The sequence below is a fragment of the Boleophthalmus pectinirostris genome, unplaced genomic scaffold, assembly GCF_026225935.1.
Source record: "Boleophthalmus pectinirostris isolate CB_2022bp ecotype Guang Dong unplaced genomic scaffold, ASM2622593v1 HiC_scaffold_18, whole genome shotgun sequence".
Classification (NCBI taxonomy): domain Eukaryota; kingdom Metazoa; phylum Chordata; class Actinopteri; order Gobiiformes; family Gobiidae; genus Boleophthalmus; species Boleophthalmus pectinirostris.
In genome coordinates, this window is record NW_026571133.1 from 27,200,030 (window position 1) to 27,221,673 (window position 21,644).

Consider the following 21,644-nt stretch of genomic DNA (forward strand, 5'->3'; position numbering starts at 1 on the left):
TAGTATAGTATTTTTAAAGTTGATCTATTAACATTTTGCTGGGTAGTTACATGAATCAATTACCGTATGTCTTCTGTTTCTTGCTATGTTTTTCTTAAAATAACAAAACACAAAAATTGAACCAAACATTAATACACATGTGAACAGTTATCAATAGTGAAGGTTTATTTAAGGCTTCCTGTGATCTACATCCTGTGACCCCTGCCTCTGTGGGTGAAAGGTAGAAGTGAAAACAAGTTGTTATTTTGCAAGTTTCAAGTAAGTATGACGGCTTTCACCGCAAGTCTGAGTCAATTCCCAATGAAATACAGGCAAGTCTAAGTCGAGCCTCGAGTCACTGGCCCATAAGTAGAAGTCAAGTCCAAGTCGTCTGCTTTGAGCTTCAAGTCATTAAAAATTTTTGCAGTTTATATAACGTGTAAAACAAAATTGTATTTAAAAAGTCATGGTATATATATATATATATATACCATACCATATATATATATATATTATATATATATATATATATATATATATATATATATATATATATATATATATATATATATATATATATATATATATATATACGAGTATTTATCGAGTATATAAGAGTTGTAGAAATACTACTTTTTTCCTTTTTAAATGTCTTGACAAGATCTTAGTGTGAATCATTATGGTCAAAAAACAACATTTCAGATTTAAAAGTGCTTAATAACAGTTATTTTGTTGTGCAGGCTACACTGAAATGGAAGGATCATGGATGTTCTATGTAGTCCCCCCTGTTTTGCTGTATTGCACTGTATATTATTTAAATTTTTTTTCAGGAGAAGCATCTCAATTCTTCACAAAGTCACAGGGCTCAAATCCGAGTCAAGTCCCAAGTCATTGACCTTCAAGTCCAGATCGAGTCCCAAGTCTTAGTCCATTTTGTCCAATGAAGTCTCAAGTCCTAAAAATACTCAAGTCTGACTAGAGTCCATGTCACAACTTGCAAGTCCCCCACCTCTGTCCAAAGGTATAAACATTAGTGCTTGTTGAGACTGTGTGTGTAAATGCCTTGACAAAAACAAAGACATGCCTGTTACATTTTTAATGGGACATCCTTTGAGGAAACAGCATGACAATGCAGCCAGTCAGAGAAGCACAAAGTGGGCTGCAGCTAACGCACTCTCATGTTCTCTGTGGGGATTCAAAGAGCAGGAGGAAACGCCTAAAACAAAGGGCCTTGAAAATGCGCAGGTATTCAGAGGAACAATGTGTGACATAACTGCAGCTCCTGGATTTCTCCTAATGTTTGAAGAATGTCCTAAGTGATGGTGTATAATAATAGAATTTCTTTAAAAAATATATATTTATATATTATTATATATATTCTATATTTTAAAAATATGTATCTATCTATCTATAAGCAGTGTTAGGAGTAACACGTCACAAACGCACAGTAATGTAAGGGATTACAGGGGGAAAAAAAGGTAATATTTTACTGTACAAATGTCAGTAATGTGCATTACAATGCATTTTTAACATGGATTGAAGTGGTGGGTTTTTCATTTTTCATCATACAAATTCACTAAAATCACTGTGATATCAGAAATAATGCCATTGTTAAGGATTCGAATGTCAGGACGGGCCTGGAGGTGCGACCACTTAGACCGTTGAGTGACCGCGGGCAAAAGGACCAGCGCAGAGCTCCATGCTCCACGGGGCTAATCGCAGCTGACGCCCGATCGCACTTTGCAGACACCCTGCTCCACCCTGTTTATACATGGCTTAGTCCTGGTTTAGTCCTAGTTTAGACCTGGTTAAGTCTTAGTTTAGTCCTGGTTCATTTCTGGCTTAGACCTGATTTAGTCCTTGTTTAGTCCTGGTTTAGACCTGGTATAGTCCTGGTTCAGTGCTGGTTCAGCTCTGGTTCAGTTCTGGTTAAGTCCTGGTTTAGTCCTAATTTAGACATGCTTTAGTCCTGGTTTAGACCTGGTTCAGTCCTGGTTCAGTCCTCCTGGTTCAATCCTGGTTTAGTCCTGGTTCAGTCCATATATGGTGCAAAAGTTCAGCATCTTTGCTCGCTGATTGTTATCTGACGACCAGCAACACTTATTTTGGTGAGAGTAACATATAAGTAATGCAGTAGTAGAGTAATGCCTTACATTTTACATACAGTAATATTGTAATGTAACAAGTTACTTTGAAATGACAGTAACAAGTAATAAATAACGCATTACAGTTTTGGAGTAACATGTCCAACAGTGTCTATAAGGTGATAGAAATACAATGACGTGGGTTTCCTGAACAGTTCAAAAACTATTTTGGATACTTGTGGGTTGCTTGCACTTGGGTCAGGCAAACTGAGTGAGAAAAAATGTCAGAGCTATATTTTCCTACTTTTACACATTTTGTCCAACTAAAACATACTATCCCTAACTATATACTATGACATACTTCCTATATCATATGCTGAGAAAATGTGTTTTTGACACAATTGTTTTTCTCTACACTAAAACATTCTACAAACCTCTGTTTACTGGAAAGTGAGAACAAGTAACACTCTATAAGATGTTTGTTGTAGTAGAATAAGTAGAAATGCAAAATAGTCTTATTCAACATTTGTTAATTTTCCTATTATTTAGTCATGAAAATATGTCAATATATTGTGATACAAAATTTGCTGATACCGCACTGTTATTGTTGGCTGCTGTATTGACACAACTTCCTTCTCTTGTGAGGAAGTTGAGTCTGGCTGTTTTTAGTTCACTGAAAGTAACACACATTTTATAGCTCATTTTTCAGCTACTGCCACTCAGCAGCTCCAACTCACCATTCATGCAGTATAAAGAGGGCGGCAGACACCTGGAGTCCTGGAGTCAGGGTCAAAGAGGCACCAGCAGGATATGAACCTAATGAAATATGCAAAGGATTTAGAAGAGTATTGTAAAAGAGTAGAGGAGTAATTCAAAAACACTGGAGCTGATTTACTTAAGTAGTTCATTAGAAATGTGACCATATGTGAAATTCACATAAAAGTAGGGTATGCAGCCTGCTCTCTTAGTGGTTAAAAAGTTCCTGTTATGTTTGTCCTTCCTGCTTACCACAGATGATGTTCCGTGCATGCTGGGTAATCTTACACTGTTGTTTTTCCTGTACGTCTATGACGGGGTGTCCAAACTTTTTTCATCAAGGGCCACATATCTAAACACAGATGAAGCAGAGGGCCGATCGCGGGCCATAGACTGATGCTCAGTACATAATTGATACAATTGTACAATAATTGAAATGTGTGCATGTTTAACAAGTTACAATGAGCCATCAGTCTTTATTCATGTTAAGATCCTTAAAATCACACACTAAATATTAAATATTAGCTTCATCAAGATAGACTTTCAAAAAACTTACAGTAAAAAATATTGTTTTAATTGATGCAAGGTCATTTGGGCCAATTCACCTGGAAGCCTGACGGCCAAGAAAAATTTGTCTGAGGGCTGTGGCAGAATGGAACACCTAGCTACGACGTGTAGATGTAAGGACATGGACTGTCGTCACTGTGGGAAACGGGGGCACTTAGAGCGAGTATGCCAAAGCAAAAAGAATACAGGAAAAGTGACCAGAAATGAAAAGAATGAGAAAATGTTTGAAAACAGATAAGATTCCAGGAAAGAAAAGAAGAAAAGACCAGTTCACACAGTGAGGCAACAAGACGAACAGTCTAGTGAGTCAGATGAAGAATCAGAGGTGAGGGTGCATACACTGAAAATATTATAAAGACGATGAGGGTTATTGGGCCAGACCCCTGTTAGAAGGACATCTAGTAAATATGCAGATTGACACTGGATCCAAAGCTTCCATCCTCCCGAAAAAGGTGTATGAGAACCACCTACGACACTTACCCCTGAGACCCTCAGACACCAGATTTCGGACTTACCTTGGGGAACCAGTGCCCATGGCTGGCATGGCTGGCATGGCTGGCATGACTGACGTAACTGTTGAAAGCAACAATCAAGTGAGAACACTTCCCATCTATGTGGCTAAAGGACATTGTCCTGCTATCCTGGGCTGAGTTTGGTTAGAGAATTTGAAACTAAATTGGCAGACTGTGAAGATGCTGTCACCCACTTCCAGAGAGTTAACAGCTGTTTTGCAAAAACACTGCGACGTTTTCAACGAACTAGGCCTTATGAAAGATATCACTGTCAAGCTAAGCCTTAAACCAGATGCAAGGCCAAGGTTCTTGAAAGCTAGACCTGTGCCGTACGCCATACGCTCAACAGTGGATGCTGAACTGGACTCTCTGGTCAAAAGTGGCGTGCTGGAACCTGTAGCTATTAGTGAGTGGGCGACGCCTGTTGTTCCCGTGTCAAAGAAAAACGGAGGCATTTGAATCTGTGGAGATTTCAAGGTAACGCTGAATCCTGTACTAGCCCCTGAACAATGTCCTCTTCCTCACATTGATGATTTGTTTGCAGGACTCAGTCATGGACAAAAGTTTAGCAAAATAGATCTGAATCAGGCCTACTTACAGATGTGTGTCGAGGAAGAGTCAAGAAAGCCCCTCACCATAACAACACAAAAGGGTCTGTTCAGATATTGTTGGCTTCCTTTTGGAATCACATCAGCCCCTGTCCATTTTCAACGCGCCATGGATCAGATCCTCAGTGGTCTCCCTGGAGTGCAATGCTACCTAGATGACATCCTGTGCACTGGAGCCACTGATGAGGAACATCTGCGTAATCTGGATGCAGTCCTTCAAAGGCTAAAAGACTATGGGTTTAAAGTCCGCAAAGACAAGTGCGAGTTTTTCAAGTCATCTGTTGAATATCTGGGACATGTTATCGATGCAAATGGATTGCATACTGCCCCCTCTAAGAGTCCTGCCATTGCAGATGCCCCACCACCGCAAAATGTGAGTCAGTTACGTTCTTTTCTTGGCTTACTCAACTACTATGGCCGGTTTATACCAAATTTAGCATCTATACTGAAACCATTACACAGTCTACTCTGTAAAGGAAAAATCTGGAACTGGAATGAAGCCTGTCAAGAGGCTTTTCAGCAGGCTAAAGACACTCTGTTGAAGTCTGGAGTGCTGACACACTTTGACCCCTCTCTTCCCATACAGCTAGCGTGTGATGCTTCTCTCTACGGAGTGGGAGCTGTTATTTCCCACATATTGCCAGGCGGGGAAGAAAAGCCTATTGCATTTGCATCGCGAACACTGAATAAGGCAGAGTCCAATTATGCACAGATAGAGAGGGAAGCACTGAGCATTGTATTTGGAATTCGTCATTTTCACCAGTATCTATATGGGCGGCGGTTCACCCTTCTTACTGATCATAGACCTCTCACCAGCATCCTGCGCCCACACTCAGGCATACCGTCATTGGCAGCGAGCCACATGCAGAGGTGGGCTATGCAGTTATCAGCCCATTCATACGACATCAAATATCGCAAGGCGTCTAGACCGCCATCAAAATGCAGACAGTTTGTCATGGCTTCCTCTGCCCGTTACCAAACCAGAGACAAGCAGTGCAGACATTTTCTACTTCAGGCAAGAAGAAATTTGCACCGTTGCCACAGCAACACTGTTTTAAAAAGCTTTAAACAACGTTTAATGTCTCACTCGTCTAGATGATACAGAATGATTCTAGTGACTCTGGGTCAAACGCCTTAGAATGAGTTCGTACAAATATGAGGACAAGAAAATGCGCCTTTGGCGCCGAGTCACGCGATCAGTCCAATATGGCCGACTTCCTGTTAATATACTTTTTTGTCCCTATTCCCATGGTGCATCTGTGTACCAAATTTGGTTTGGCTATGCCAAAGTTTTTGTTGGGCGTCCTATAGATGCATCAAGAATCTCAGACTTCTGGTCATTGTGCAATCCATACTGGGAAGGATTTTCCAAAAAAGTGAGCATCAAACCTCCATGTTTGTTTTCCCAGTGGGATGTGTCTATTGTCAAAGTCAATCTTTTCAAGTCTTTTGAACCATATCACTTTTGTTTCTGGTTCTGATATTGTCATATTTTAGTTTTGTGATTCAGATATCATTAATTGTGTGGTTGTTGGATCCTAACAGCAGAAAACGACTTGAGAAATTTGTTTGCGAACTCCATAAATGCAAAAGTGAATCAGATGTGTGTGACTCAAACCTCTGTTCAAATTGTTTCTCTTCACAACAGAACTGAAAAATAGTGAAAGGTGAAGGTGATGGGCAGGATTCATCCACAAGAAGAACCAAAAAGGAAACCTTTGACTTCCTAACTTATCCTGAGTTTGCAGAGAACATTTTGTATGTGGAGCACCATCAAAGTAAAATCCTGTTTGTTAACTGAGACGTACATAAGACAAACAGGCTGAGCTCACACTTTCTTGTTCTTGTGGTTTTACAGCAACATCATGTCTTGGTCTCTTTGCAGTGGAGGGTGTTTCTTGGTGAACAGCTGGTGCCTTTCACTTTTGTATTGACTTTTTAAATTCGTGAACAAGGTGGAGCGAGGGACCATGATGTTTAATAATGTGGACATTAACAACCATGCTAAATATCCAGTGTGCCTTATGGAATGTTAAGAGTAGCCTAACATTCTATTGAGGTTCTGGGCCTGTTGATGGTAAAGAAATCATCACAGATCCATTGATTTTGGTTGGATTTTTATATTTTTTTCTGTGGAATGACTATACTGTTTGAAGAAAAGAATGGCATATTGGCTGATGTCAAAACTTGGGGGAATAGTTGATTGCCAATGAGGTAAAGATGAAAATATTGGAAAAAAGTGAAAAAATGCCTTATTTTTTGGCATTAAATTGAGCCAAAATCATGTAGAAATGAATGTTGTCACCACATGTGTTCTTTGCATCTGGAATGTATTTGTAGACAGCTTACCCAATCCACTGAGGATTTGAGGAAATTTTTAATTTTTCAAAATTTTCTATTTTCTTCAGGCAGCTGCATGCTCAAACACAGCTGGCACACCCCCGTACCCTACAGGAGGCGCTGGAGCTTGCCCTGGAGAGAGGAGAACGGTCCTGTGGTGAAGATTGCGGTGCAGGACGCCCCAGCTCATAAGAAGCCTGCCTGGGTTGCTGAGCTGACTGAACTGATCCGTGCTGTGTCACTGCAACCGCTTCATGGTGGCACCCACCCTCGCCGTGGTCCTCCTGTCTTCTGGGCGTGTGGTCAAGTTGGCCATATCAGTGCAAAGTGCCCCCAGAATGCCGGGGGTCGGGGAAACGCTTTGGGGTTTGTGTAAATGGGACCACACAGGCTCCTGCCCCTGTGTCCCACCCTGCCATGTCACAAGAGGATGGAGCCCAACGGAGCAGTCGGGGGAGGGGGGCTCCACTCCCCCCAGAAGCAGATGACTTCGCCGAATCTTCAAGGGTGGTGGGCTGGACCCATGTGGGGAATTTTTGTCATGTTCCTATTACCCTGGAAGGGGCACCGTGCATTGCCCTTGTCGACACCGGCTCCACTGCAAAACTGATGAGACCAGACGTGGTGCCCTCTGGGACATTGCTGGAACCTACTGTCGTGAAGCTGCGAACAGTGACTGGTGAGCTAGCCCCAATGCTTGGTAAAGGGTTAGTGACCATTCAAGTGGGAGAAATATCTGTGGACTTTAAGGTGTGGGTTGCTGCAGTACAGGACCCCTGCATATCGGGTCTAGACTTTTTGCGGGCCGCTCGCTGTGTGTTAGACCTTGAAAATAACTCAGTGACTTTTCCAGGGGGTTCCTCAGTTGAAATGGTGCACCCCGTTGAGGTCCCCAGCCCGTGCTAAGAGGCCTCCAGAGTAGCAGGGATGCAGCAGGACGTTGGTCCACTACTCCCACAATGCCCATCACCTAAACATGGATGCTTCACCACCTGCTCCGAACCAGCTACCTGCAGTAGAGGAAATGGACAGAGAAGCAGCTGTAAGAGAGATATGGGAACGCAACAGTGCCACTTTGGAGGCTGATCAGCGGGAGGCATTATGGCAAGTATTATGGGAGTACAAAGACATCTTTGCTCTTTCGGAAGAAGAAGTGGGCTTAACTCACCTGGTTCAACATGAAATTGACACTGGGGATGCGCACCCTATCAAGACACGCCCACGCAGGCTCCGTTTGGCACATCAAGCGGCTGCTGATGTGCCAAACATGAAATGCTCAGGCAAGCCTTCCCTGGGCCTCTGGGGTTGTGATGGTCAACCAAAAAAAAGCCCCAGAATGAGATTTAGTGTGGATTATAGACCTCTGAACAGTGTGACAAAAAAAGACTCGTACCCTCTACCACGTATTGACGAGTCCCTGGACTTGGTTTCTGGCTCTTCCTCATTAGACCTACACAGTGAGTACTGGCAGGTGCCACTCAGCCCTGATGCCAGACCGAAGACGGTCTTCTGCACGAGCAGAGGGTTGTGGCAGTTCCGGGTCCTCTCCTTTGGCTTGTGTAATGCCCCAGCCGCTTTTGAAAGGCTGATGGAAAAAGTGCTGGCTGCCATCCCACGACAGGAATGTTTAGTGTATTTGGACGACATTCTTGTTCATGGGAGCTCCTTCAAGACAGCCCTGGGATCCCTCTGGCAGGTCCTAGACTGGATCTCTGCAGCTGGCCTGAAGCTCCACCCTGACAAATGCTGTTTTATGAGAAGAGAGTTGGAGTTTTTAGGGCACAGAATTGGAGGGGAAGGCATCAGCACACTGGAGGAAAAGGTGCAGGCAGTAAGGGACTGGCCAACCCGACTAGCCTCAGAGAGCTGAAGAGCTTCACTGGACTTGCTTCTTATTACAGACGGTTTGTGTGCGGCTTTTCTTGTATTGCCGCACCTCTGTTCCGCCTGCAGCGAAAAGACTCTGATTTTGTGTGGACACCCGAGTGCGACTAGGCCTTTGTTGCATTGAAAAAGGCACTGACTGAATCCCCCACCCTGACCCCTCCAGACACCACTCTACCAATCGTCATAGACACAGATGCTAGTGATATGGGGATGGGGGCAGTGTTGAGTCAAGTGGGACCAGAGGGGGAGAAAGTTGTCGCATACTTTAGCAAGACATTCAACAAAGCTGAGCGCCGTTATTGTGTGACACGCCGAGAGCTACTGGCTATTGTGAGAGCGATAGGGCATTTCTGCTACTACCTCTGTGGTCTGCCCTTCACTGTTAGAACTGACCACTCAGCTCTCCAGTGGTTGATGTCCTTTAAAGAGCCAGAGGGCCAGATTGCACGCTGGTTGGAGGAACTAGCACCATACAACTTCAAGGTTGTGTACAGCGCTGGAGGTCGCAATGTCAATGCTGATGCAATGTCTAGGCGGCCCTGTGTTCCTGATAGCTGCCACTATTGCGAAAAACGTGAGGCCAGAGAACAGGAACTCCATGCTGAGGAAAGGCGTGGCTCTTTGTGCAGTGGAGACAGGCTGATCTGTAAAGTGGCACAAGTTCACGATCCAACTGAATGGAGAGCTCAGCAGGAATTGGATCCTGACTTGCAACCTGTGCTACAGTAGGTGGAGTCAGGACAGAAGCCACAGTGGAGTGAGGTTGCTAGGTTCTCCCTGCCTACCAAAGGGCTCATTGAGAAGTTTGGGGCTCTTCGAATAAAAGAGGGAGTGCTCCAGAGGGCATGGAAAGAACCAGCCACTGGGGAAGAAAGGTGGCAAATCGTCGTCCCCAGAGCTCTCAGAGACTCTGTTCTTAGGACTTGTCATGGAACGACTGGAGCAGGACACTTTGGGGTCTCAAAAACCCTTCGCAAGCTCTGACAAGGGTTTTACTGGGGACAGCTTAGGAGGGATGTAGAGGATTTTTGTTGCCGCTGTGACCTCTGCGCTGCATACAAAGGTCCCCTTGGCCAGTCTCACGCCAAGCTCCAGCAGTCCATGGTGTGGGCACCAATGGAGAGGGTGGCCGTAGACATAATGGGTCCCTTTCCCCGCACAGACAAAGGAAATCGTTATCAATCAATCAAACTTTATTTGTATAGCACTTTTCATACATTTGAAATGTAACACAAAGTGCTTCACATGCAACAGAAAAAATTACAATATTAAAAATAACAGCAACCCCCCCACCCCATTATTTCATGCATATATACAACAATAAAACATAAACATAAAGCTCCTAAAGGTTATAGTAAAAATATAAATGGAGAGCTAAAAACAGATGGAGACTAAATAAAATATTAATGGTAATTTAATTAAAAGCAAATAATAATGACAATAATAATAATAATAATAAAACAAGTAAAACAAGTAAAAGTTTCAGTTAAAAGCTAAATTAAAAAGATACGTTTTGAGTTTACTTTTAAAAATATGAACACTCACAGCGGACCTCAGATCCTCAGGTAGACTGTTCCACAAACGGGGGCCATAAAAGCTGAATGATGCCTCACTGTGAGTTTTAGTTTGGACTCTTGGGACAGTTAAAAGAAGACTACCTGAAGACCTGAGAGTCCGAGAGGGCTCATATGATAAAAGCAGATCAGATAAATAAACAGGACTAAGAACATTAAGAGCTTTATAACCAATAAAATAACTTTAAAATCTATCCTGAAGCTCCCAGGAAGCCAGTGCAGAGACTTCAGTACTGGGGTGACATGCTCTCTCTTCCTGGTCCTCGTCAGCAGCCGTGCTGCAGAGTTTTGGAGGAGCTGTAGTGGAGCTTTGGTTTTCTTTGGAAGACCAGAAAGAAGAGCATTACAGTAATCAACACGGTTTGTGATAAAAGCATGTATTAAAGTCTCTGCACTGGCTTGAGAGAGAAATGGTCTGACTCTGGCAATATTTTTTAGATGATAAAAACCAGATTTAGTGATGGACCTGATGTGTAGCTCAAAGCTTTGAGTCTCTCTCTCTGAGCTTCAGGACCAATTATTAAAACCTCAGTTTTGCCCTGGTTGAGCTGGAGGAAGTTTGCTGCCATCCAGGACTTAATATCTAAAATGCAGTTAAAAAGGGTGTCGATCGGGCTTAGGTCATCAGGAGACACGGCGATATAGAGTTGGGTATCATCATGTATTATGTACTTGCTGCCATGGACTACTTCACCAAGTGGCCGGAAGCTTTTGCCATTCCAGATCAAGTGTTGTTTGGTAGACCCCCGGATACTCCTGCCGCCCCTCCAGGCCCCAAATATGCCAGGAGGCTCCAGGACCAGATCAAGACAGCTCACAACTTTGCACGTGACCAGCTGCAGAAGGCGGGGATACGGCAGAAAAGGAACTATGACATAAGAGCCAAAGGAAAGGACTTTAACGCTGGGGACTTGGTGTGGGTGTTTAGCCCCAAAAGGAAGAAGGGAAGGTGCCCGAAACTGGACTGTCACTGGGTGGGTCCATGTGAGGTATTGGAGCAGCTTGGGGAGACGGTGTATACGGTGCAGCTGCCATCTAGAGGTAGACGGGTGGCCCTTCACAGGGAGAGGTTGGCCCCATACATGGGTAATGCACAGCCCTCACAGCTCCCTAAACCTACAACACAGAGAAGAGGAACAGCCATACCTCAAACTTTGACTGTTTCTCCCACCCTTTCTGCACAATCTGACTCATGCCTTCACTCACCCCCTGTCCAGCAGCATGTTATTCCTAGACAGCAGGTAGAACAGCAGGTAGCCACCCCTAAGAAGCCACAGAGGCAGAGAAGGGCCCCAGGTCACCTGAGGGAATTTATATGTGATCCCTCGGGGCGAGGGACTTAGTAAGGGGAGGGCAGTGTAGCAACCTGCAATAGTTAATTGTTAAAACCTTGTTCCCTTTCTCTATAACTGTTATTTGATGTGTTATGTTAAACTCATGGCCTACGTGATTGGATGAAAGTTGGGGGGGGGCTGGACTTACGTTACGTTACGCTTAAGAGGGGTTGTGATGGGAGGGGTCTCTCTCTTTTCTTTCTTGTTTGGTTCTGTGAGTAGCGTAGTCCGAGTTTGAGCGGGACCTATTGAACTGTAAACCGGATTGTATTGGCGTGGTTATGGCCAACAGTAACTGATACAGTTCTTACAATAAAGTGACACTTGTAAACTATTTGTCTATTCATTACCGGGAGACGCTACAATATGTTTTTTCTGTGACAGAGGATGTTGCAGCTGACGGTGAGTCTGTTCTGTACGTGTCGCATTGGAGACAGTTCGTGTTTTAACTTTTCAGAGGTTATGGACCTGGCTCCACTGCATGTGCGTATTTCGCCCCTACGCAACTTGTGGACTCGTAACTTTTAGAATGCATGGAAAGTGAATGAGGGCGGCGCGCATATGGAGCAGCACGTCCTGCGCGCGTAGATTTCAGAACATAAAATCCATCTTCTTTTTTGAAGCTTTACGTGAGCATAGGCACTTGTCCCCATCAAAATCCACAGAGAGCATGAATCTTTGGTTGTATTTGTGCCTTTACCATCAGTACAATGCACACCTGGGGCAGTTCTGTGTCGTGTGAAAGAGCCCAGGTCCAGAAATACAGTTAATAAGCGCTTTAAAATTTACTTTTGAAATCCTGGCGTTTGCCATGAGTCTGTACAGAAGGTAAATACAAGTCTGTTCTGCTGTTATTTTGTGGACCTCATACAAGCATCTAAACGCGCTCAGTCAAGTTTGATCGTCTTTCCCATTGACAAACACAGAGGCAGTGCTGCGCGTGTACGTCCTGCTGCAGCTGCCGGTGGAGCCGCTCTTTGACACGCAGCTGTGGTTTCGCGAGGTTACGCACGTAAACGCTGACGTTTTGGTAATACGGTAATACCGTCTACCCTGGTAAAATCCTGAGACGGTATCACGGTATCAAAATTTGGATACCGCCCAACCCTAGGATACAGCATTAAAAAAGTTATAAAATTATCGTTAGTAATGTAATCATGCCCAAACTGAGTTTGACTTGACTGTAAGCACATTATTATTGAACATAGGCAGCTGTTGTGCTCTTGGCAGCAAGTTTAGGGCCTGGCGCCACTGCACGCGTATTTACGATCATGTAGGGCGTGCGCGAAGCACGCGACGTGTGGCCCAAGTCCCGCTGCTAAATCTATAGCATTCACTATATTTATAGCATTGTCTGTAGTGTTCGTACTGAAGAAAGTGTAACATTTAATTTCATTTCTTGACTGTAAATCTTGAAGTTGTAATTTTCACAAGGCTACAATGCGCAAGCCGGGAACCATGGAAACCGTACGGTACTCACACGTTACGAACCGAACGGTTCGTTTTTTTCATGAACCGTGCCACCCCTAGCCCGTATGTGACCTGTTTCGTTTTGGCGCAAAAGAAGAGGTGTAGAGGGTGGGTGCTGCGCGTCATGTGTATAAAAAACAAGTAGGAGAGAAGAGGCCCCCCGGAGATGGAGATGGCGGCTCCACCGGCAACTGCAGCAGTGTGCGTGCAGTGGAGCCAGGCCCTTAACCTTGCAGCCAAGAGTGCAATCTCACTAAACCAAGTATCCCGACTCCTGAGGAGGGTTAGGAAGGTGGCAAATTTTTTTCACCGAAGCACAACAATTGCCTATGTTCAATAATAATGTCCATGATTACATTACTAACTATAATTTTATAACTTTTTAAATTCTGTATCCTAAATAGTGGATAATTAAGCAACATAGCATATGCTGAAGTATATTTCTGGAGATTAAAGATTAAAAAGAAAAAAATTACAAGAACCGTACTGAACAGAAAACCGTGACCTTAAACCCCAATACAAACCGAACCATGAATTTTGTGAACTGTGCCACCCCTACGAAAAAAGTAGGTGTATTTGATCGATAAGGCTCATGTTGTTTGTGTGATGGGGGAAGGGTGGGGAGTGAGGATGAGGATGGGGGCATGGTTTGGTTCAGTGAGATGTATGTATAATTCATATACAGTTATGAAAATATTTGAAATCTATTTTATGTATGATATTGCAGAATTGCGCAGATAGGCAAAAAATCATTACAATTCCATTAATGTTTTGTCAACACCCCAACAGCACACAAAGATGAATTAATCATGAATAGTTTTGGTTAATTAAAAATGCACAAATTCATAATAACAAAGATGCCCACTTTTCAATCGCCAATTTGGAATCTCCTTTATTCAGTGGTCACACCAAGGTTTTGGTCGTTGTCTTTACATTTTATAGTTTTGTTCATTTAATACAGTCCCATGTAATTTCATTTAGAGGAGCCTACTTCTTGCAGAGTAGTTTATCCAACTGAAGCCCATTAGCAACTGCTTAAAACCTGGAAAAGGCTTGGCCCTGGACACTATCTGATTTTATATACACCATCATCATCAGAACAGTAATGGCTTCCTGTATGCATCACACACATTTCTTGGTTGCACCACAGTAGCGTATAAAGGTTTATCACTTTAGAGCTACATCACATCTTATTAGTTATAAGAACACAAGCTGGAGGGAAAACGTGCAATTATGTCTGATTTACAATAATTACAATTAATTAAGCTAGGCTGTATAGGCTATATAGCTATATATAGCTAAGGCTGTATAAGAGAATATATATATCCTTCCCTATGCAATGCATGAGAAAAAAACAAAAGCATTTAAATGTTTCAATAACCATAACACAGTCCCAACCTTTTATTACCCACTGGAGCTACGATAACATATAGTTTTTGTTACTGAATTTACCATCTCTCTACCAAGGTACTTACTTGCAATAGATAAATAGTCAGTAGTTAACACTACAGAGTAATTTGCAAATGTTTTTGACTTAGGTATTGCAACAGAAATACTTCAGATCCAAATTCAACTCGTATTAGGACTAGCATAAAGCAAAACCTGGACCTAGTTTTAGTTCTGATTTAGTCCTGGTTTGAATTCTGGTTTAGTCTTGTTTTTTTAGTCCTAGTTTAGTCCTGGTTTAGTGCTATTTTAGACCTGGTTTAGGCCTGGTCTAGTCCTGGTTTTAGTTCTGGTTTAGAGGTGCACCCGCGCTGCACATGGGAGGAGGCACAGCCCACGCAGCATACGCGTAAAGACCCACCCAGTCCACGCAGCGTACGGGAGGAAGCGCGGTCCACACGGCGTATACAAGGCAAAAAAGATGTCGCTCTAAACTATGAGTTGGTTGTCAGCATGGCGACATAATTTTATAGCTAATACACGCCAAACCAACCATAGCATAGAGGTTGACAGTTAAACCTTATATTTGTGTTACATCTCCTGTGTGACAGATTAAAAAAAGTGGGTCAACGATTTAAAATATTGTTAAAAACATGATTAATATTGTTCTGTTAAATTTAAAAGATAATTCATCTGGTAAAAAAAGTATAAATACTAAAAATTGTACAATTACATATTTACAAGTGTCATTTCTATTGGCTGATGGAAAATTGTGTTATGCGCCTGCGCACAACTGTTCGCTGTTCTTTTTGAAATTAAGTAATGAAGTAAGGACGTGAACTGCGTCTCTGTCCTTCATTGTCTACAAAAAGCAACCACGTACCTCTCCCAAACTGTCAGAGTAGAGGGCACAACACATGGCGACATAATTTTACAGCTAATACACACATGCACAATTACCGATATCAATACTACTGCAGATGTGTACAGATGTGGCCTGTTATTTTTTCTTCATGTCTGTGTCATACCTCCCCAGTGACTCTTTGGCGCCCCCCAGGGGAGGCATGTCTCCCCTATTGAAAACCGCATTGTGAGAAACAGTGACACATAGATTTACTTTGTTAACCAAAGCATAGAGATTTACACTTAAACCTTATATTTGTGTTACATGTCCTGTATGTGTAAGAGAGCTTTGTGCTGTGCTGTAAAGACTGCAGACTTCTTAATGACATTCTAATAGCTGTCCATTCAGCAGTAACTCAAGCAACGGTCAATGACAGCAGCACATCAATACAAGCTGCTCTTAGTACTGTAGGTATAATGGCCGGCAGAGATGCACAGGCATCACTATGTTATAAATGCCCCAGTGCCTACACTTACATTAACTGTCTGGAAGGACAAAGGAAATGACTCAAAGCCCATGGCCGCAACTTTTCAAGGCCTCATTGAACCTAAAGTTAATGTGTATGCATAATGCAATTATTAATCAATCGATCTGATTCTAATTCTAGTGGCTCACCTGGTTAGTGGCTAACATCACACTGCATCTCTCATCCTCAATCTGAAAAGAAAAAACTAATGATTAGAACTGTTGATAATTTATATTAAGGGGTTATGAATCTGGCTTCAGTCAAACTCATTTAGTTAATGAAAAATAACAAAAAATACATGAGATGACTAACTAAAATCCACAATCTCTAATGACAGAGACTTTTGTGAATTACTGAGGATAAAAAACTATGCGAAAAACAAGAGTGTAAAGAATGTTTCTGTTTGTGTAGCCTTCACAAGGGAGCAGATCCTAGACTAAACTTTACCACAGCTGGAATGATTCCTCACTGACGTTAGTGAGACCGTGTTCTGCAAAGCTGCATATAAAAGACTGCCAGGCCTAGAAATGCTGCTACCACAAAAACCACAGAGCAGGGACTGAAGCCCAGACTCCAAAAAGCAGAGTAAAATTAAAGACATGCTTTTAGTGTAATTGTACATATGTGTGTCCATGAGCCAGTCTCCAGCTCAATAATGAGGGGTTAGGAGCTGAAACTGGCAAAGTCATAATACAACCACTGGCCATAGCACCTATAATGATCATTTAACCATTAGCTGACCAATAAAACAGTGAGATTTTTACCTTTTCTAATGCATGATAATGTCAGTTGCACTGCAGTTACAGAGGAGTGTAATCTAACATTCTCTTTAGCATAATCTTGGTTCACAATGAGAAGTGAATAGAGCCTGTAGTGACATGTAGTGCATTCTAAGTTATGGAAATTTCTCTGGAGAAAATGTTTAAACATTAGTGAGGCCAACAGTGCTTTCTAATGAGGGCTTTCCGTGTGTATTTATCCAGAAGTAATATGTATTTTAATATGTGGAAGTACCTGTGAGATGGTTTCAAACCATTTTGGTGTAAATGCTGAGACCACCAGAGGACTTTCACAACCCCAAACTTTAGTGCACCAAAGTATAACATTCAAGTGAGGGTGGTCCTGGACCTACTCCTCTTCATCTGTCTATGAATACACCAGGCACAGGCCTCTCTAACCACATATTATAGGTTTGGACCTGCTGACTGTTTCACTTTTGGCCCAAGTTTATGTAAATGCAGATGCTCGTTCCACATCACTGTAGTTTTTCCAACCATGGTCCTTCTCTCCTGTTCTCTCAGCTGCCTTTATGTGGACTGGGACCAGCTTACCATGAGTCCAGAATGTGGATCACTTTCTTCAAAGATTTTTGCTCCAAAGCTGTTGGCACACTATGACAAACTGCAGAAAAATAGGAATTGTGACAGTGACAAACAATGGACCTACTCCAGAACTCAGACAGTTATTTAACCAAGGTAAACATATCTATGGTTCTCTGAGATGATGTCTAGTCGTGACATAATAACCAGGGAAATTCCCTACAAAGTGGCTGCAATGATATGGGTCTGACAACTATGTTTCATCCATATTTCATTAATAATGCTCTAAGTCTGGTGTTAGTATGTTGCTTCATAACATCTATTTAAAATAATCCACTCTCCCTCTCTTCATATGGCCAGCCCTGCCCATCCTTCCTGACCGAGTTCATGTCAACAGAACAAAAGAATGACCGGCCACTATTCGCCATTTTCACCCTGTCCAATATTCAACTCATAATACATTGACATAAGATGGTGTGGTTTCATTACTTTTACTGCTTTAAATAAAGCAAAAATACATAATACATAAGGACTATAATGTAACTAAACAAGCAGGTAACTGTATCCCCCAATCATACACATGATCATCACACGTGGTAACTAGCAAGTGCACTTGCTATATGCACACACACAGTCAATAAAACTAACGGAGGCAATTCAAATGTTACCAATACATAGACATGAACAAAGTTTTATGTTTTTCAAAAAAACATCGTTTTGTTACTCACAATTAAATCTCAGACGCCACAGCACAAGCCTGTGCCTGTGGTCATGATCCAGTCTATAGTCATATGGGAGGGAGGGTGTATCTCCGCTTCAGCCCGTGGCGCTGCGTCCTGCGCTCACAGCACAGACTCACCGACCAAGAGGAGCGACAGTGTCCTCACTCAGAGCTTTGTTATAGACCGTGGATTCAAGTACCCTTTTAAAAGTAATATGAAATGTGCGTTTTTCAGCGTGCCTTATATTTTGGACTTGATAAGAACTGCAGACATCACACGGTGAGTTTTTTTGTTTGTCTTTTTTCACTTTGATTTGTATTAGGCCGAATATGCGAAATGCCTACTTTGAAATAGGACTGTTTCTAGAGTTTGGGATAGTGAGAACAGAGGCCATGGTTTACAGACTTTAGTAACGTATTAACTTCTCTTTTGGTTTCTAGTCTCTCAAAATTAAAAAACAACAACAAAAAACTAAACTAAACAAAACAAAAACAAAAACATGATTGTACGTGTGTTTAGTGGCCTTGACACAAAATGATCATTAGACTAGAAACAATTGTTTACTAGAAGAGTAATTCAGTCATTAGCTTACGTCCACCTGAGAAACCTGAATTTAACTTTTTTTAAATTTTTTAAAATCAATTTATCAATTAGAGCAACTTGACATATCCATCACTAATGCACTGTTTTTGTTATAGTTGCCCAAGGTGACACTGTATACAGTGGAGCCATCTCCTTCATCTGACATCCAGTGGGCTCATTCATGATGATCAACCCTCAAATTTACCTCCATTACAACTACACCGGCAAGCTTGACCACCGGCCCAATGTGGGCACCAGTCCTGGCACAGTGAACGTACAAACTATTCTCTTCCTTGTCATATGCTGCTTCATTGTTTTGGAGAACCTCACTGTTCTGGTGGCCATATGGAGGAACCACCGCTTTCACAATCGCATGTACTTTTTTATTGGCAACCTGGCATTGTGTGACCTCCTGTCTGGAGTCACTTACCTGGTGAACTTGCTGCTTTCTGGAGATAGGACCCTCCAACTTTCCCCTGTTCTTTGGTTCATCAGAGAGGGAAGCATGTTTGTAGCACTCGGAGCATCCATTTTTAGTCTCCTGGCGATTGCTATTGAGAGACACTTGACTATGATCAAAATGAGGCCCTATGATGCCAACAAAAACTACAGAGTATTTCTGCTCATTGGGGCTTGTTGGTTGATTGCTATATCTCTTGGAACACTACCAATTATGGGTTGGAACTGCCTGGACAACTTGCCAGATTGCTCAACGGTGCTGCCTCTCTATACAAAGAAGTATGTTGCTTTCTGTATAACAGTTTTCATGGTTTTGCTTCTAGCTATGTCTATCCTTTATGCAAGGATCTACATATTAGTCAAATCAAGTAGTCGCAAAGTAAGCAAGCATAGCAACTCTGAGCATGCCATGTCCCTACTTCGGACTGTCATCATTGTTGTAGGTGTCTTTATTGCCTGCTGGACGCCAATATTTGTGTTACTTTTAGTGGATGTTGCATGTGAACAGCGATGGAAGTGTCCCATACTGTATAAAGCAGACTGGTTTATCGCTGTAGCAGTGATCAATTCTGCCATGAATCCTGTAATTTACACACTGGCCAGCCGAGAAATGAGGAGAGCATTCCTCGGGTTAGTGTGCGGGCTTTGCTATAGGGTGAACGCATCTGCAAATGGTAGTGGAGCAAAGAAGTCACTGGAACCAAGCCGGAGCAGAAGCAAGTCATGGAGCAGCCAGAACAACCCCAATCAAAACCAGCCCATTGGGACAAGACCAGTACTGTTGGACCAGGATGAAGCCAGTCAGATGCCAGGCCAGGTGTCTGTGGTCAGTGGAGGTGCAACTGAAGGCTGAGGGACTGGCATGATAAAGAGTGAGATGTACATGCTGTGAATGGGCTGGCTCCAACTGCTGGACAGTTAACATAATAGTATTTAGTGTATTTAGTAATATTTATCTGCATGTTCATTGCAATGTGTAAGCCAATGTAATTAGTCTATGAATGAACTGATATCTTCTCAACATTTGACCACTATGCAAATGCTGTTGGCTGTCGCTAATATTGTAATTATTACACATACTGTAGCCAATTATTTAATCAAGAAGTATGCAAATGTTATCTGGCTTTTCTTCTGCAATTTTATCAGCATGAGCGAGTAAGTCAATAATTCCACAGAACCACTACAGCCTTTCAGTGTTTCAACAACTGTTGCAACAGTACTATCAGTGGTTATTCTTGAAAGAAATTTAATTAAAGGTTATAAAAAAAATATAAGGCATGTGAAGGTCTGTAGAAGTATAGTAATTTATATATATATATATATATATATATATATATATATATATATATATATATATATATCACAAATTACAATAATGTCCATAAGACATATTTTTTCAGATTTATCCATGCAACAAGGTATAAAAAATGTATGCCAGAAATACTGCATTTACATGATTAATGTTAATTATATACCAAAAGAAAACAAAAAAAGAGAAAAATTTAATTCTGTCAATTGGAGAAAAGTTTTGATTGAAACTTCGACCAAAAACCTTTGTCCAGTTGACAGAATTTAATTTCTCTTTTGCAATGAATCCTACTAAATCATTGCATTGTCATGTATTGCACAAGAGCGCCATCTTGTGTCACTAACTAGAATGACAACTAAACTATAGGCAATTTTCTCATTGTACACTTTATAGTGTTTGGCACACAACACTAAAACCTCTGGACATTTAAGGGTTTATTACCAGACAGCCATAAATAATGAGAACTGAACTGAAAGATGAAAAATGTAAACATCATTTGGACCTTTGATTTCTTTTATTTTCTCTACTTCCAAAATAGTGATCATTTGTGAGTTTATTTAACAAAAAAGTATATTTAGATTCTGAAAATGATACATTTAGAATATAGAATAGGGAGGGAGAGATAGGAGCAAACAGTAGTGTCAAGCAGCAACACGCAGCAAGGGCAAAACACAACCAAATGAACAGGCATGCCCCATTAAAGTTCAGCTATTGCACTTTTAAAGAAAAACAAATCAAAACACCATTTGTACAAAAAGGCACATTTTATGAACATAAATGTGGGAAATGCCTTGTTATTCTTTGTGTTTACTTTAGTTAAAACTTAACCATCATATCAGTTGGCACATATTTTATAAATTAAATATCTTATTAAGAAAAAGTGTAGTGATTTGTTGTGTCCTCTTCCAGTGGTCCAATCCAAAATCACCCTGAGAGGCAAACTGACACAAGAGCTCAAAAAGAAAAAGTGAAAATGTGTCTATAAATAATTTAAATAATTGAGTTAAATATATTCTAAGATGAATGGTACTGTACACTCCCTCTTGCAGCAAAATACAGGCACATATATTACATTGCATCTGTCTCATCAAACTCATGCTGATTTTGGTTCTGAAGTGGTCTGGTGTATATCAAATACAATGCCCTATGGATCTGGTGTCTGTTGGAGTTCTAACTTCTGTTAATCAGACATATATTTGCTTAAAAATAGTCCAATTCTAGCACTTACAATTTCTGTGTTTTTCAGTACTTACCTTAATGTGACTAATTAAGTCTGTGGATAAGCACAAAGCAAATATATGTTATAACTTTTTCATATGTAAATGGGCAAAACTTATAATCGAATATGAACACAAATTGGAATTTATGTTGCTTGGTTTCATGTTG

The 21,644-nt window shown here is 41.6% G+C and overlaps 1 protein-coding gene across 1 annotated transcript; it reads left to right on the top strand.

Moving 5' to 3' along the window:
• The first annotated feature begins 18,045 nt into the window (after nucleotides 1-18,045).
• Nucleotides 18,046-20,199, top strand: LOC110160616 (sphingosine 1-phosphate receptor 3). The gene is made up of 2 exons (XM_020925291.2): nucleotides 18,046-18,187; nucleotides 18,607-20,199. Exon 2 carries the CDS (start codon nucleotides 18,672-18,674, stop codon nucleotides 19,800-19,802), a length of 1,131 nt encoding a protein of 376 aa, XP_020780950.2. The 5' UTR covers nucleotides 18,046-18,187; nucleotides 18,607-18,671; the 3' UTR covers nucleotides 19,803-20,199.
• The last annotated feature ends 1,445 nt before the right edge of the window (nucleotides 20,200-21,644 follow it).

Bases quoted from the DNA above. Each gene is read 5' to 3' on its own strand.
- LOC110160616 (XM_020925291.2), top strand. From the start codon at position 18,672: ATGATGATCAACCCTCAAATTTACCTCCATTACAACTACACCGGCAAG.